The sequence below is a fragment of the Mus pahari genome, chromosome 1 (genome assembly GCF_900095145.1).
Source record: "Mus pahari chromosome 1, PAHARI_EIJ_v1.1, whole genome shotgun sequence".
Lineage (NCBI taxonomy): Eukaryota > Metazoa > Chordata > Mammalia > Rodentia > Muridae > Mus > Mus pahari.
This window is the reverse complement of record NC_034590.1, coordinates 67,923,632-67,937,922: the sequence shown is the minus strand read 5'-3', so window position 1 is coordinate 67,937,922 and position 14,291 is coordinate 67,923,632. Positions and strand designations below refer to the sequence as shown.

Below are 14,291 nucleotides of genomic sequence, written 5' to 3'. Positions count from 1 at the left end.
AGAACACATCAAAATGATCATTCATCATGACCAAGTAGGCTTCATCCCAGGGATGCAGGGATGGTTTAATATAAGGAAATCCATCAATGTAATCAATTACTTCTTGATAGTAGAATAAACATCATTTCAAGTACCCAAAGAAATAAAGGAAGAAAATAATATTTTGGGTTATAAAATAAATCTCAACAAACTTAAAATAATTTTTATTATACAGAATGTATTTTATTCCCAAATGGAGCCATCCAAAAAATTGGGAACAGAGAAATAACAAGAAAATCTTTAAACATTTAGAAACAAAGCAACATACATCTAAATAATCAAAGAAAGTCTCAAGTGATGTTAAAAAATACATTGAACTAAATGAAAATACAACTGATTAAAATTTTAGAATAACAGTCTTCACAGGGGATTTATAGCACTAAATAATATATTAGAGGGAAAGTCTCAAATCAGTAATTTAAGCTCCCACATTAAAACATAAACTTAGAAAAATAATATAAACCAACTGCTACTAGAAAAAAGTTATAATAAAGAACTGAAAACAAATGAGACTGTCAACAGGAAGGCAATAGATAAAAATCAGTAAAATAAATATCTGGTCCTTTATAAATATCAGTAAGGTAGGCATGGTGGCACCCTTTAATCCTGGTCCTTGATGGGTTGATCATGCTGCAGTGCCAGGCCACACATCCAAGATTATATGAATAACATAAATTAGGTTTGATGGGTTTGGGGGAGAATAGGACAAAATGTTGGGCCAGTAGGGAAAGGGCTGGATATGGGAAGAGATGGGGAAAGAGAGAATATGATCAAAATACATTGTACAAAATTCTCAAAGAACTAATTTAAAAATTACCAAAAATGGAAAGAATTGTCTTAGCAGGCAGGAGATAATAGGAACCAAAGTACAGGTAGTAGAATTAGCTCTGACAGTGGGTCATCTTATCTACTCTAAGAGGAAAAAAGGAAGAGAATCATAAACACTGCGTAAATTTGGAATATTGACTAGGATTTGTGCAGATGGCCATACCCTGCTAGATTTTCTTTATGACAGAAGATAAACTCATCAGCAAACCATGAAGGGACGGGTTGGTTAACTAATCCAAAGCCTGCAATACACATATTTAACAATGATAATAAAAGAACAGTTAACTGCTTCCTTCAGCTCTTCATTAGAACCAATACAACTTTCTTCAAATAAACCACCAGGGGGCAGTGCTGTAACCAATCTTCTTTCCCCTCAAATCATTAACACTATGAAATTATAATAAATTATAATGCATTGTATGTTATAAATTTTTAATCCACAAAAATCCTACTTAACATTTAATTTAATACATGTATTTGTGTGATCTCGTGCATGTATGGACTCACATATATACTTGGGAATGAGGCTGTTTCTTTTGTTAACCTCTCAGTGCAACCACATGATGCACCAAGGGTAATACTCAATATATTCCTTTTCCTTCCTACCCAATGTACACACAAGAAATATTTTCTAGATCAGTTGTTATTTCATATGTCTAATCAGTTATAAAATCCAATGAGGAAAAAAAATCCCTAAAAACAAAACCCAGTTGCTGGACGTGGTGGCATGGGCCTTCAAAAACAGCACTTGAGAGGCAGAATCAGGAGATTACCTCAAATTGAAGGCTAGCTTGGGCTACACAGTGAGGTCCAGGCCAGCTGGACTGCTGAGTGAAACCCTATCACAAAACAAAACAATTTCCTGACAACATAGCTTCTCCCAAGTTGTGTTTTTCCCCTACTACCTACCTACCTTGCCCCACAAATTAGGGAGTTGTGTTTTCAAAATAGCTTTTAACTGTCATGCATTTAATATGCTATGACAGTTATCTCTGATGCTTGATGCATCCTTAAAATAAAGAAATGCTCATCTACAATACCACATGACTATTATGTATATCAGTCACAACAGCTGTTTAGGGGTTATGCATATACAAATCAGGCTGGGAAATACCTCTAAGTTTGAGTCTAATTAATTTGGGCTTCTAAGAAACCAAGGGCAGGGATCTAACCTAAAACAGTTGGCAGAGATTTTCAAAGGAAAGAGTAAATATAAGGTTTGAGATTCAGTGATAGACCTTTTGCCAAGAACCCAAGAGACCTACATTCAATCCCGTGTGTGTGTGTGTGTGTGTGTGTGTGTGTGTGTGTGTGTGTGTGTGTAAAAGTCAACTGTTTACTCCAGAAACGCAGTGGCTGTAGAAGGAGGCTGAGAGGCTTCCAGGCACACCAAGCTGTTGCTTGATGTGTCAGATGCCTTAGGGGCTGGAGCCAAAGGGAATGTGTGTGAGGGGGAGGCTGAGGTCACCAGAGGACCCAAGACTGCTAAGGAGTTTAAATGGGTAAAATCTGTGTTTAACACAAGCCTCCAAACTTGGCTTATTTTGAGGTAACTCTGTTCTAAAAAATACTCAAAAGCTAGGTCATGAAGAGAATCTTCATAAATCTGTACCTTCATACAGTCCTGAGTCAAAGTAGCAACAGTATCAACTTTTTTTTTTTTTTTTTTTTATATGTAAGCACACTGTAGCTGTCTTCAGACACTCCAGAAGAGGGCGTCAGATCTTGTTACGGATGGTTGTGAGCCACCATGTGGTTGCTGGGATTTGAACTCTGGACCTTCGGAAGAGCAGTCGGGTGCTCTTACCCACTGAGCCATCTCACCAGCCCCCCAGTATCAACTTTTTTACAAGCTATTTCAAAAACAACGTTCCAAAGATCTCTAAAGTAGTATTTCTGTTTGTTTTCTCAAACTCAAGGATGACCTGAACTTCTAATCCTCCTTCCCCCTCCTCCTTGGAATGCTGGGATTACAGGCTTGTGCCACCCAGCACTTGTTTATGATGTACTCTGATAAAACCCAGGACATCTTGTATGCTAAGCAAACGTTCTATCAACTGTGCTACATTCCTTTCTAATCTCAAGTTTTTATTTTATTTTTTTAAACTGGATACTATTTCAGTGTCAGGTCATGGTGTAGTCTGGGTTGGTCTTGAGCTCACTAAGCAGTCAAGGATGATCTTGAACTCTTGACACTCCTGCCTCCATCTTCCAGATACTGGATGTATGTTCATGCCTGTAGGTGTGAACAACCAGCCCACCCCCGACAAAGTCACCCCCCACAATTTTCTTAACTATTATTGTGTATATGAGAGACTGTGTGAGTGCATACAACACCACAGCGTGAGTGTGTAGGTCAGAACTCTTCTTCCATCTTTATATGGGTTCCAGGGGATCAAATTTAAGTCAACAGGCTTGAGGGACACTGCTTTTACCCATTAAGCCATCTTGAAGTTGTATACATCCATGATGTGTGTGTGTGTGTGTGTGTGTGTGTGTGTGTGCTGTTTGGTATGAAAATGAGAGACAGGGTCTCAAGTATCAAGCTAGGTTGGTTTTGAACCTCTGATCCTCCTGTCTCTTGTTTCCCAAATGTAAGTGCTGGCAGTTCAAGCCTAGGCTACAGCAACAGGCAACAGAAGAAAAGAAAAGGAAAGAAAAGAAAAGAAAAGAAAAGGCTCCTAGTAATTAAAATATTTTACTCATATCAAGCCCCCCCAAATGAGCTTTCAAGCTTAAACACCCCTACTATATTACTGTGTGCCAAATCTCTGTCCACTTTCAAAAGGCATGCACTAAATCCTTAGATTCCCTGCCCTTCCCCCTCCCCCCCTTCCCAGCAAGTGACCTAAGTCAGAGCCTGGTTTCATTGACACACTTGTACTCCCCAACAACAACACTTCCTTTGAAAAACAGAATGTCACTTCCTCAGTCCAGAGGCCAGAAGTCCCTTGATTCTGATCTGGGGAGTAGAGACAGGAAACTCTGGTAAGCTTCTGTCCCCCATGGCCAGCCACTAGTGCAGCTGACAGAGGGCAGGGTCTGTTGGGAGCTCCCTTGATGCACTGCAGCTGGAAGCGACCGCTCACTTCCAGGCTGTGGGAGTGATTTCTCAGAGTCCAGCACTCCCAGTCAGCAGAACAAGGACGATTCTTGGCAAGTGAAGAGCGAGAAGATGGGAGGACCTGCACTCCTTTAACGGACTTTCCGTTTCTAAACTCCTCAGACTACCCCAATCTCGGATCCTGGCACCATTTTGTTCTCTGACCTCGCTAAACAAGAAGGGGGTGCCCCGACCCCAATTGCCAGTTTCTCTCACTTAGAGGGGACAGCCCGTCCACCAATTTCAGGACACACAGCCAGCTCGCCCCACCTAGCATCTCAGAACCACGTCTTCAGACCCCCGGACACCAGATGACACAAAACTCTGGCCAGTTATTGAGGACCAAACTGCAGTGTCACCCCGTGGGGCGGAGGACCGAGGTGTGTGTGTGTGGGGGGGGGATATGTGAGAGACATTCGGAATAATGGGAAAGAAGGGGGACAAACAAATGAGTCACTTAATACAAGCGCTGCACATGCCGCTGACGCTGCCCGTGATGTAGTGGCCGCAGACTGGAAGGAAGCAAGGCGGCCACCGGGGAGGGGCGGACAGAGAGAAAGGGACCGGGAGAGGGGCGCGGCGCCTCGCCCTTTGTGGGCCCGGGGCCGCGCGGCCCCTCAGCCTACCCTCCCGCTCGGGGCGACTCGGCCCCTTCGGCCCCGGGCGTTCGACTCTCCGGGTCGCCCGGAACAATCGCTACAAACTTCGGCCGGGCGAGCGAGGAGTTCCCGGGGAGGCCGGCGGCAGCCGCAGCCCCGACCTGCGCCCCGCCCCTCGGCGGCGCACCTGTGACAGGTGTGAGGCGCCCCACTCGCGCCCGCCGCTCTCGCCCTCGGAGGCCGCGGGGCCCCGGCTCGCCGCGCCCGGCCTCTCTCGGCAACCCCCAGCTCCGAGGCCGCGGGACACCCCCGGCCGTCCGGTCGCCCGCCGGCTCGGCCGCCCTCCCGCCGGGCCGCGCCCGCCCGCTCGCCTCACTCACATAGCGCCTCAACTTCTTCTCGGGAGGCGATTTCCTCAGCCAGCCGGTACACACCACGTCGTCGCCGCCGCCGCCGCCGCTCATGTCGCCGGCTAAACTGGAGCCCGCCGCCGGCTCGCGCGGACAAGGGCGCGGGCGCGGGCTGCTGGGTCAGCCGGCTGCCCGTGCGCAGCTCGCGGGGGAGGGGAGGGGCCGGGCAGCCCCGGGGCGAGGACGAGGCGGCGAGGCGCGCGGGCCCGGCTGCCTGCGCGCGCTCGAGTCCTCCCCCCCCCCACAACCCCGCGCCCTCCGGCCGCGCGCGTGCGCGCACACACAGCCAGCCCCACCAGGGCGCCTCAGCAGGCGGGCGCTCGCCACGCCCACAGCCCCGCGCGGTCCCCGAGGGCAGCCGGCGGCAGAGACCAGCTAGCCTGGACCCCGCGGGCCCAGAGGCCGTGAGACGAGCTGCCGCCGGCCGCTGCGCCCTCAGGGTCTTGGTGACGGTTGTTGTTGTCCCCCCCACTCCCACCCCCCAAGCCTGGAGCTGCAGGCGGGGTCGAGAAGACCTCTGGGTGGTGCCGGTGCTAGGGTGAGGGAAGGCCAGAGGCTGCCCACCCGAGATCGAACGTCGTCGTCGAGCCTATGCTCAATCCCTCCTCCCCAGCATCGAGGAAGAGTAGGACAGAGATCCAAGGACTGCTCCGGTTTCCTGTCCATTCCCACAGTTTCAGGTTTCAGTAAGTCCAATTCTGGCTGAAATGAGTGTCCTGCTTCACTGTAAGTTAACTCTCACATCTCTAGGCCAGAGAAGCAGCAAACAGACCTACTGTGTGCTGGGAGCTTTCTGCATTCATCTTCCACAGCGATTATCTTCACTACCCTACAAATTGAATAGGCTGTACTTATACCCATTTTACAGATGGCCTGAAGTCCCATGGCTGACACAATGCAGTTCTAATCCAGGTGTTTTGGGAGGAGGGGAGGGGAATCTTCTCTCCTGGTTTTTGTTTTTTTGTTTTTTTTTTTTTCCCCCAGAGTGAAGGACTGCTGTAATGTCTGTAGATCAAAGGGTGCTGGGGAGTGGGGGGGGACTAGACCTTATTGCTGAGAAACAAAGTCCAGCTGGCATTCTCCCATAGTGCCTCTGGGAAAACCCAATCCAGTAAAAGGAAACTGTTAAGTTTTGCAGAACACAATGAATTGGAAAACAAGGAGGTATAAAAGAACAAGAAATTGTGATAAAAAATGTCCAGAGTTTCCACTCACTGACTTTATAAGAGATCTCTCCTGTATAAATGTGAATCTAGATCTTTCTCACTGGCTTGTGTTGAGAGGGTTGAGACAAAGCACCAGGAAGCAGACACCCTATACCAGTGCTCCAGGGGGGAAAGGCAGGCAGAGGAAAAAGAAAAGCAAAACCAAAACCTTTGGAAGGTGTTCTTTTTTTTTTTTTTTAACTCACAAAGCACCTTCCCAAACAGCATTTAAAAGGTAGGTTCCCTTCTAGTTTCTCACGAAGTTGCCTAGTAACCCACTTTATCAATGGAGAGTGGTGTGGTTGATGCATGAACTGGAGAGGCAGCATCTTGCGATGCCTCAGCATAACCTTTGTTTTCTGGATATTTTAGTTTTTTCTCTGGGTGCAGCAAAGCTAATTATTTTAGATAGTTGGACATCCTTTAGTTTAACAGATTTTGTTTGGATTGGGAAATCTTTAACCATTTCAATGATAAAAGCTGATTCCTACCCTGTGGTTAGCAATTCTTGTCACCCTGAGAGATGAAGAGACCTTTGACCCATTTCACTGACCTTCAAGTGTCCAGAGTAGCTCCAGAGAACACGAAGCTAGAATGCTTAGGCTGTGTCTGGGACCATAATCACCCTTGACTTTTTAATTTAGGGATTCTTAAACCACCACTAGAATTATGGCCATTTTAAACCTCTGGCTCCCAGGACCTTAAACCCTTTGTGAGACATAAATATCAAAATACTTAGTCTGCCAAGCCAACCAGGAGGCAGTGACTCCCAGTCACAACAAAGCAACCCTGATTCCATTCACATTTGAGTCCTGGTGCCAAGTCTCCGGGATTGCAGCCTGAGAAATCTGCAAAGATTGGCTGCTTCTAGGGTTTGTGATGGAAGTCAAGCAGACATATGCCCTACCATTTCCTAGGAGAGTGGGGATACTAATCTGAGAATTGTGAGATTTAAGACACAGGCGGGGAGACTCATCAACTATTAGTTTGGGTTGGTTTTGTTTAGCAAAGACTGGGATGTTATTTTTAAGTTCATGAAATTGGCAGTCTGGTGTTTTGTGATCAAAGACAAAAAGGAAAGGGTCTTGAAATATAACAGTTACAGCGCTCGGGTTTGGGGAATCTTCTGAACGTCCTGCTCCTCCTCCAAAGCTTAGCAGGGGGCTACACTTAGTGCCCTTGCTCTTCTGCCCTGCCTTTCACTGTCTGTCCTTATTAGTGGGTGCCCGGAGGAGCTAGCTGCACACAGGAAGCATGACTGTTGTTGGGCTCCCTGGCTCTGTCTTCAGTTTCAGAAGTGCTTGAGGCCTGGAGAATGCCCTTGGACAGAATGTTCCTGTCTGGACTTTCACTATGTCCTCTCCATTCGCTGTTGTGTCCCCAGCCCCCCACCTCCCTAGAAAAAAACGGAAAACAAATTATGTGAATATTTATTTACGTGAAGATGGGCGCCATCTATTGGAAATAGTTGAAATGACACCGACCCCTAAGCCCTGCAAGGATGTGCTTCACTAGATTGTAATTTAGGCAATTTTGATTAAAGACCACTGGTATTTCCTAAGAGGAATTAATAGCCAGCCACAAGAGTTCTTTGGGACATTAATCCCGTATTCCCATTATGTTCCCAGGAAATGAACATTTTAGGGGAGGTTGCCATGCAGAGATTTAAGACAAGCACACATTTGTGTGTGTGTGTGTGTGTGTGTGTTGTGGGAGGCCTGGGGGGGCAGACACCACCTATGCCTTGTTGACATCTCCTCCACAAAGCCTGGGCTCTAATGGGTGAGTGTGGCTTTGAATGTTATGGGAGGCAGCCTGCATTCGTGCCTGTCTCAAAGCTGAGGGTTTGTGGCCAGCAGCAGGTGCATGGCTGGTGGAAGGATCCCAGGAATGGGTTGAGAGAGCTGGAAAGAGCTGTCCTCAACTGCACACCAGGCTGGAGTGATTAATAACCATTCTCACAAGGCTTGACGTCAGTTGTTGGCCTGCTAGTGGGGTTGGATGTTTCTGCCTTTTCTTTCCTTCAATTGAGAAGACAGGTTCATTTCAGAGCCGAGTGCTGCTTGTGAAGTCAGTGTGAGCAGATGAGCCATCTCAGCTGGTGACTTTCAGGACACTCACCTCTGGGGGATGTTTATTGGGTGCCTCCTGGTTGCTTAGAACCAACTTTATTACCCTCATCAAATTACCATCTGATTACCCAAGGCTGAGGATGGTGGGCTTGGGGTGTGATTAAGACTGAATTTGGTTTCTTCTCTATGAATTGTTAAATAAACATCTTTGAAAAGCTTAAGATAGTCCAGTTTTCCACTCTCACCTTTGTCAATAGCCATCACCAGCCAGGCACGATGGTGCATGACTTTAATCCCAGCACTCTGGGAACCAGAAGCAGGTGTGTCTCTGTGAGTTCAAAGCCAGCCTAGTCTGCACAATGAATTCTAAAACAGCCAGAGCTACATACTGATGCTCCTGTCTCGAAAACTGGAAAACGAAACAAACAATGGACCATTGTTACTTATTCTGTGGTATTAGCCTCCTAAGGACATGGCTTCAACAGTGCTGGAGATGACAATGTTACTAGAGTTATTAGATGAAAACCTAGTTCCTGGCAACCTTAGCAAGCTACAGTCATCTGGTCTCATATGACAGTAAAGAGACCATTAATGGTGAAAAGCTGAGAAAGGAAATGTATCCAGAGTGGCCATACTGAGAAACAAAAAGCTTCAGCGACCTAACTCCTAACCCCAAGTTCACACCATGGAGAGCACTGACTTGAGGCTTAGGTTTAAATAGAGGGTAAGAGATGTAACTAACTAAGCAATTCTAACCAACCAGGTGTGGGCCTATCAATCACTGACCAATCATTGACTGTATGGACTCTCTTACTAGGAAACAGGTTCCTCCTTTGGCTAGCACATTATTCATTCGTGTGTTCATTCCATTGTTTTAATGATTTGATAGCTGAAAGGAGGGAGGCATATTAGTGTTTCTTTAGATTATCTTTTGCTATGGTGGCCAAAGCAACATCACTGTTACACAGATCCTGCTGCAAACTGACTTGACACATTCTCCTAAAACTATTGAGCTCTACAAACAAGGACCAGCTCCTTACCTGCTCCAGAGAGGCAGCTCAAATTAGACCTTGAAGACATGTCAAGACCCACTTCCCCAGCACTTACCACACTTTCTTTACTGCAAACACTTAATCAGTTATGAGTTACTTGAAGGCAGGAGTATATCTTAATTTTTGAGGTCAGATTCATAATACATGGTCATTCCTTTAAAAGGGATGACAAGTAGGACTGTGGACTACTGGGAACACCCAGAATCCTAGAGAAGTCCTAATGTAGCCACTGTCCTAGATGGACAGGCTGAGCAGATGCAGGGACCCCTAACCCATGAAGATGACTGTATAGCTTAGAGTGTAGTTTAGGGCTACAGAGCTGGCCTAATTAACAGCTGTAACTCTTAAGGAGTTTCAAAATCCACAGTTTCTCTGACCTTTTGACTTATACCCTCAGGCTCCAGAGAGCTAACTCTGTTAAACTTTGGTTTCCAAATCCAGTTTTCTTCCTCTTAGGGAGTAAGCATGGAATCTTTCTGGTTATTCTGATGCCTAACTTTACTAACAGTATTTCAGTTCTAGTACTAAACTTCTCTACCCTCACAGAACTAGGAAAGGAGGAGAAACCACATCCCCTGATTCCAAGTGGTTCACTGAGCATGAGCAGAGATTACTCTTTTGGGCGTGATGGCTCATGATGCTTGTAATCCAGCACTCAAGTAATAAACAGAGGAAGATCACCATGGGTTGGAGGCCTAAGCTATGAAGAACTGCTAGGCTTGCCTATCAATGGCAAGCCCACTCTCCCACAAAGGAAACACTACTTCCCCTACACAAGTTGCATTCCATACTATGTGAGTCTGCAGCTTGTCACTCTGTACTTTTCATTTTGTACGGGATCAAAAAGGTTGATCACCCGACCTCATTTTGTATTTCTTTCCAGGTCCCCAAGATGACTGGCCCAAAGCTTGTGAGGAGATGTGGAATGCTTTCAAAACTGGCTCTCTGGGAGGGAGGAGATTGCTTTAGAGTATTTGCCAGTAAACACTCATTCACCCTCCACCCATAGACCATTTCAGGCTATCAATTAATGTAATGTCCTTGAATACAGAGTCCTTGGAGGTGCTCACAAACACACCATCGTTAGTTACTGCATAAAGATAAAGACATAAAACACAAACATTATGTAAACACATGATTTCTGATCAACTTTCTATTTAATCTTTAGATAGAGCCTCACAAAATAGCTGTATTAGCTGTTTGCATCATGGTGACACAACTTTAGAGAAGGATTTAGTTTAGTTACTGGTTTCAGGCTGTCATGGTGGAGAATGCAGAGATTAGAGCAGTTGGCAGCAGTGAGAGCCTGTGACAGGAACTTTTCCCAGACTCAGAACCAGGAAGAGAGCTCGGAGCAGGAACAGGGTGGGGATTCAGGGCAGGTTCAGTCTTCAAAATCCTGGCCCTAGTACCTACTTTGGTCACTTAGGCCCCACCTCTTAAAGGTTCCACAGCTTTCCAAAACAATACCTGGGGAATAAGCACTCAGAACTGGAACCTGTAGGGACATTTCAAATCCAAACCAGAACAGTAGCCCAGGTGTGTCGTCTGTTCAACTTTAAAAAAATATTTCCTCATTTTCTATGTATGACCATTTGCTTGAATGAGTGTATGTGCACCACATATGCATAGGAGCCTACAGAGGCCAGAAGATTGTATCAGAACCCTGGAACTGAATTACAAGCATTTGTGAGCTACCACATGGGTGCTGGGAATCAGCCACCAATGCTCTGCAAGGATAGTGAGCTCTCTGGATTACTAAACTCTCCAGCCCCCTGTTCAACTACTGAAGTACTGATGGATTGTTTTTCAGAGCAGCCACACCTAGCTGCAAAGTCTGAGCAGGGTTCCAATCTGTCCACATCTTTTCCGATTCCATTTTTGTTACAATTTAAACATTATTTAACAACTGACTTATAAGGTAAATTCCAACTGAACAATGGGTTTTCAACAGCTGGCCTGAGCCAGCAGCTCTAGCACAGGAGGCACACAGCCTAATGACCTCTGACCCCTCTTCTCTAGTCAGTTCTTATGTTGCCTTTCCTTCTTATACTGTTTCCCCTTATGGAAAATTGTACAAAAGGTCCTGGGCCCCTTCTCTTTGGTAATGGAGGTGATTCTCAACTGCTGCTGGGTAGTCACAAAGTTTTCAGCTCCTTCCCAGCAGTGGAAAGAGAACAGGTTGTTTCCCTGGTACATTAGTGTTGTGGAACAAAAATAAACCCCAAACATCTTCCTGACACCCAGATGTATCTTCTGGATGAGGTCTCAGGCAGTTGCTGCAACAGGGCAAACAGCTGTGGTCTGTTTCAACATAATTTGATGTAATCAGGGCTAATTCTGATGATGTAATAACTCTGAAGACTGTTCTTTTTTTATAAACTGGATTACTGTTGGCGCAACAATCATGTGGCATTACATTTAGAGGCTGAAACAAAAGCCAGAATTAAAACAGCTTCCGGCTCAGCCCCTTTCTAAATGACAGCTCCACTGGGATTAGGAGTTATTAACCATATTAAACACAATAAGTAAAAAAGGAAAGCAGTTGAAGTCAAATGACATGCAGGGTCCAGTGTCTCTCAAAAGAGTGGGAGGTTCATTTACTGTTTGCTTTTCCTAGAGGAGTTAGAAGTATGTTGGCAGCAATTGTAATTTAATATTTTAATAAAGTTTAGGAAAAAACACTCAAAGATTCTCCTCTGAAATTTCTCTGATCCAATTAATGAACTTAGCAATAAACAATTATAAGGTCCTGGGACCCAAACAAGAGCTTAGTGAGTACTTGGCAAGTGCTCTCAGACTGAGCCACATCCCAGTCCTGCTCCCTTTCCTCCTCCCCTTCTCTGAGCCAGTCTTGGTATACAGGTATACTGTATACCGCCTTCAAACTTGTGGCTCATTATTCTAGCTCAAGTTCTAAGTATTGGGCTTACAAGAATGTACTACCACTTCAGGCCTGAAAAACACGATAGGTATAAAAGGCAACTCAGCTTTTTTCAGTGTGTATCTAGTTATTTATCACTTGATTTTCAAAAATACTTAGACAAGTATACCTTTCTTTCAAATACAAAATATTATGCTTATATCCAAATACACGTTACTGAGGAATGGTCATTTATGTGAATGGTGTTTGACACTCAGGAAGGATTTGCTGAGAAACTACCATCTCAAGTGCACAAGACCAAGATGAACAAAGATTGGTTTCTTGGGAAGTTCCAGATCCTTCTGAGCAAAGAGGTGGGCAGGTCTCTGCAGCAGTGCCCGAGCAAGTTGGTTGGTTTAATTAACACTCCATATCTTATTCCCCTCCCCATCCCATCCCTCCTTCCCGACCCCCCACCCCACCTGACCTCTAAACTCCCTGGGGCCTCCTGTCTCTTGAGGGTTAGGCGCATCATCAGATAAACACAGACCGGAATGTATGTTTGTTGGGGGCCCCATATCAGCTGGTATATGCTGTCTGTTTAGTGGTCCAGTGTATGAGAGATCTCAGGGGTCCAGATGAATTGAGACTGCTAGTTCTCCTACAGAATCACCCTTCTCAGCTTCTTTCAGCCTTTCCTAATTCAACAACAGGATTCAGCAGCTTCTGTCCATTGGTTGGGTGCAAATAACTGCATCTGACTCTTTCAGCTGCTTGTTGGATATTTGGGAGGGCAGTCATGATAGATCCCTTTTTGTGAGTGCTTTATAGCCTCAGTAATAGTGTCAGGCATTGGGACCTCCCCTTGAGCTGGATCCCATTTTGGGCCTGTTGCTGGACCTGCTTTTCCTCAGGCTCCTCTCCATTTCTATCCCTGTAATTCTTTCAGACAGGAATAATTATGGGTCAGAGATGTGACTGTGGGATGGCAACCCATCCCTCACTTGATGTTCTGTCTTCCTGCTGGAGGTGGGGTCTATAAATTCCCTCTCTCTACTGTCAGGCATTTCATCTATGGTCCCTCCCTTTGAGTCCTGAGAGTCTCTCACCCCCTAGGTTTCTGATGCATTCTGGGGGGGGGTCCCCCTAATCTCCTATTTCCTGAGGTTGCCTGTTTACATTCTGTCTGCTGGTTCTCAGGGTTTCAGTCCTTTTCCCTCGCCTGAGCAGGGTTTTACTAGGTATGTTTAGATGCAATAAGAAATTATTCACCACCTCTATGGAGTCTAAAGAAATAGGGACTCATATTTCAATTTGCTTTCAGGTCATCTAGGCAATGGAAATTTGTTGAATTAGAGAATATAAGTTACCACTTTAGATTGGAGACAAGAAACTGGTCTAGAATTAAAGAAAATCATTAACTGAAAAATCTCAGCAATTTCAGCCTAATCCATCTGAGCCTGCTTCTGAATCTTTTCAGCTAAATATATTCATTGAATAATGTTAACTGAATACCATTTCAATGGCACCTTGTTAGGCCCTGTGGTTATAATAGTGGGCAGTCAGATCCATTCTTGAGAAGTCACCTGCCAGTAATTGTATTCAAGAAGCAATGCCAGGAGATATGCCACAGAAGTCACCTTTCTAAACACAGAACCCAGAGACAAACTATTATTTGAACGTCCAATTTTTGTGTATGTTTTTTAATATTCACTTATTTATTTTTTTATTTCTATGAGTACACTGTAGCTGTCTTCAGACACATCAGAAGAGGGCATCAGATCCTATTACAGATGGTTGTGAGCCACCATGTGGTTGCTGGGACTTGAACTCAGGACGTCTGGAAGAGCAGTCAGTGCTCTTAACCTCTGAGCCATCTCTCCAGCCCCCTTTTGTATACGTTTTGAGATAGCATCTCATGAAACTCAGGTTAGCCTCAAACTTACTATTCTTTTGCCTTAGTTTCCTGAGTGCTGGGATTTTAGGCATATAACACCAGATTTCATCCATTACTTTAAAAAAACATTTTCTTAAATGAGAGAGCCTCATGCAATTTATGCTAGACTTGAACTCGTTATGTAGCTGAAGATGAGCTGGAATGTCTCATTCTTCTGTAGCTA

General features: G+C 45.2%; 1 protein-coding gene across 1 annotated transcript in view; it reads right to left on the bottom strand.

Moving 5' to 3' along the window:
* Gab2 (GRB2 associated binding protein 2) overlaps positions 1 to 5,106 on the bottom strand; it is a 181,995-nt gene extending 176,889 nt beyond the window's left edge. Inside the window, exon 1 of the mRNA XM_021199118.2 lies at positions 4,950 to 5,106. Within this exon, the coding sequence (XP_021054777.1) occupies positions 4,950 to 5,033 (84 nt within the window). The 5' untranslated portion in view covers positions 5,034 to 5,106. The remainder of the gene's footprint in view (positions 1 to 4,949) is intronic.
* Positions 5,107 to 14,291: the final 9,185 nt, after the last annotated feature.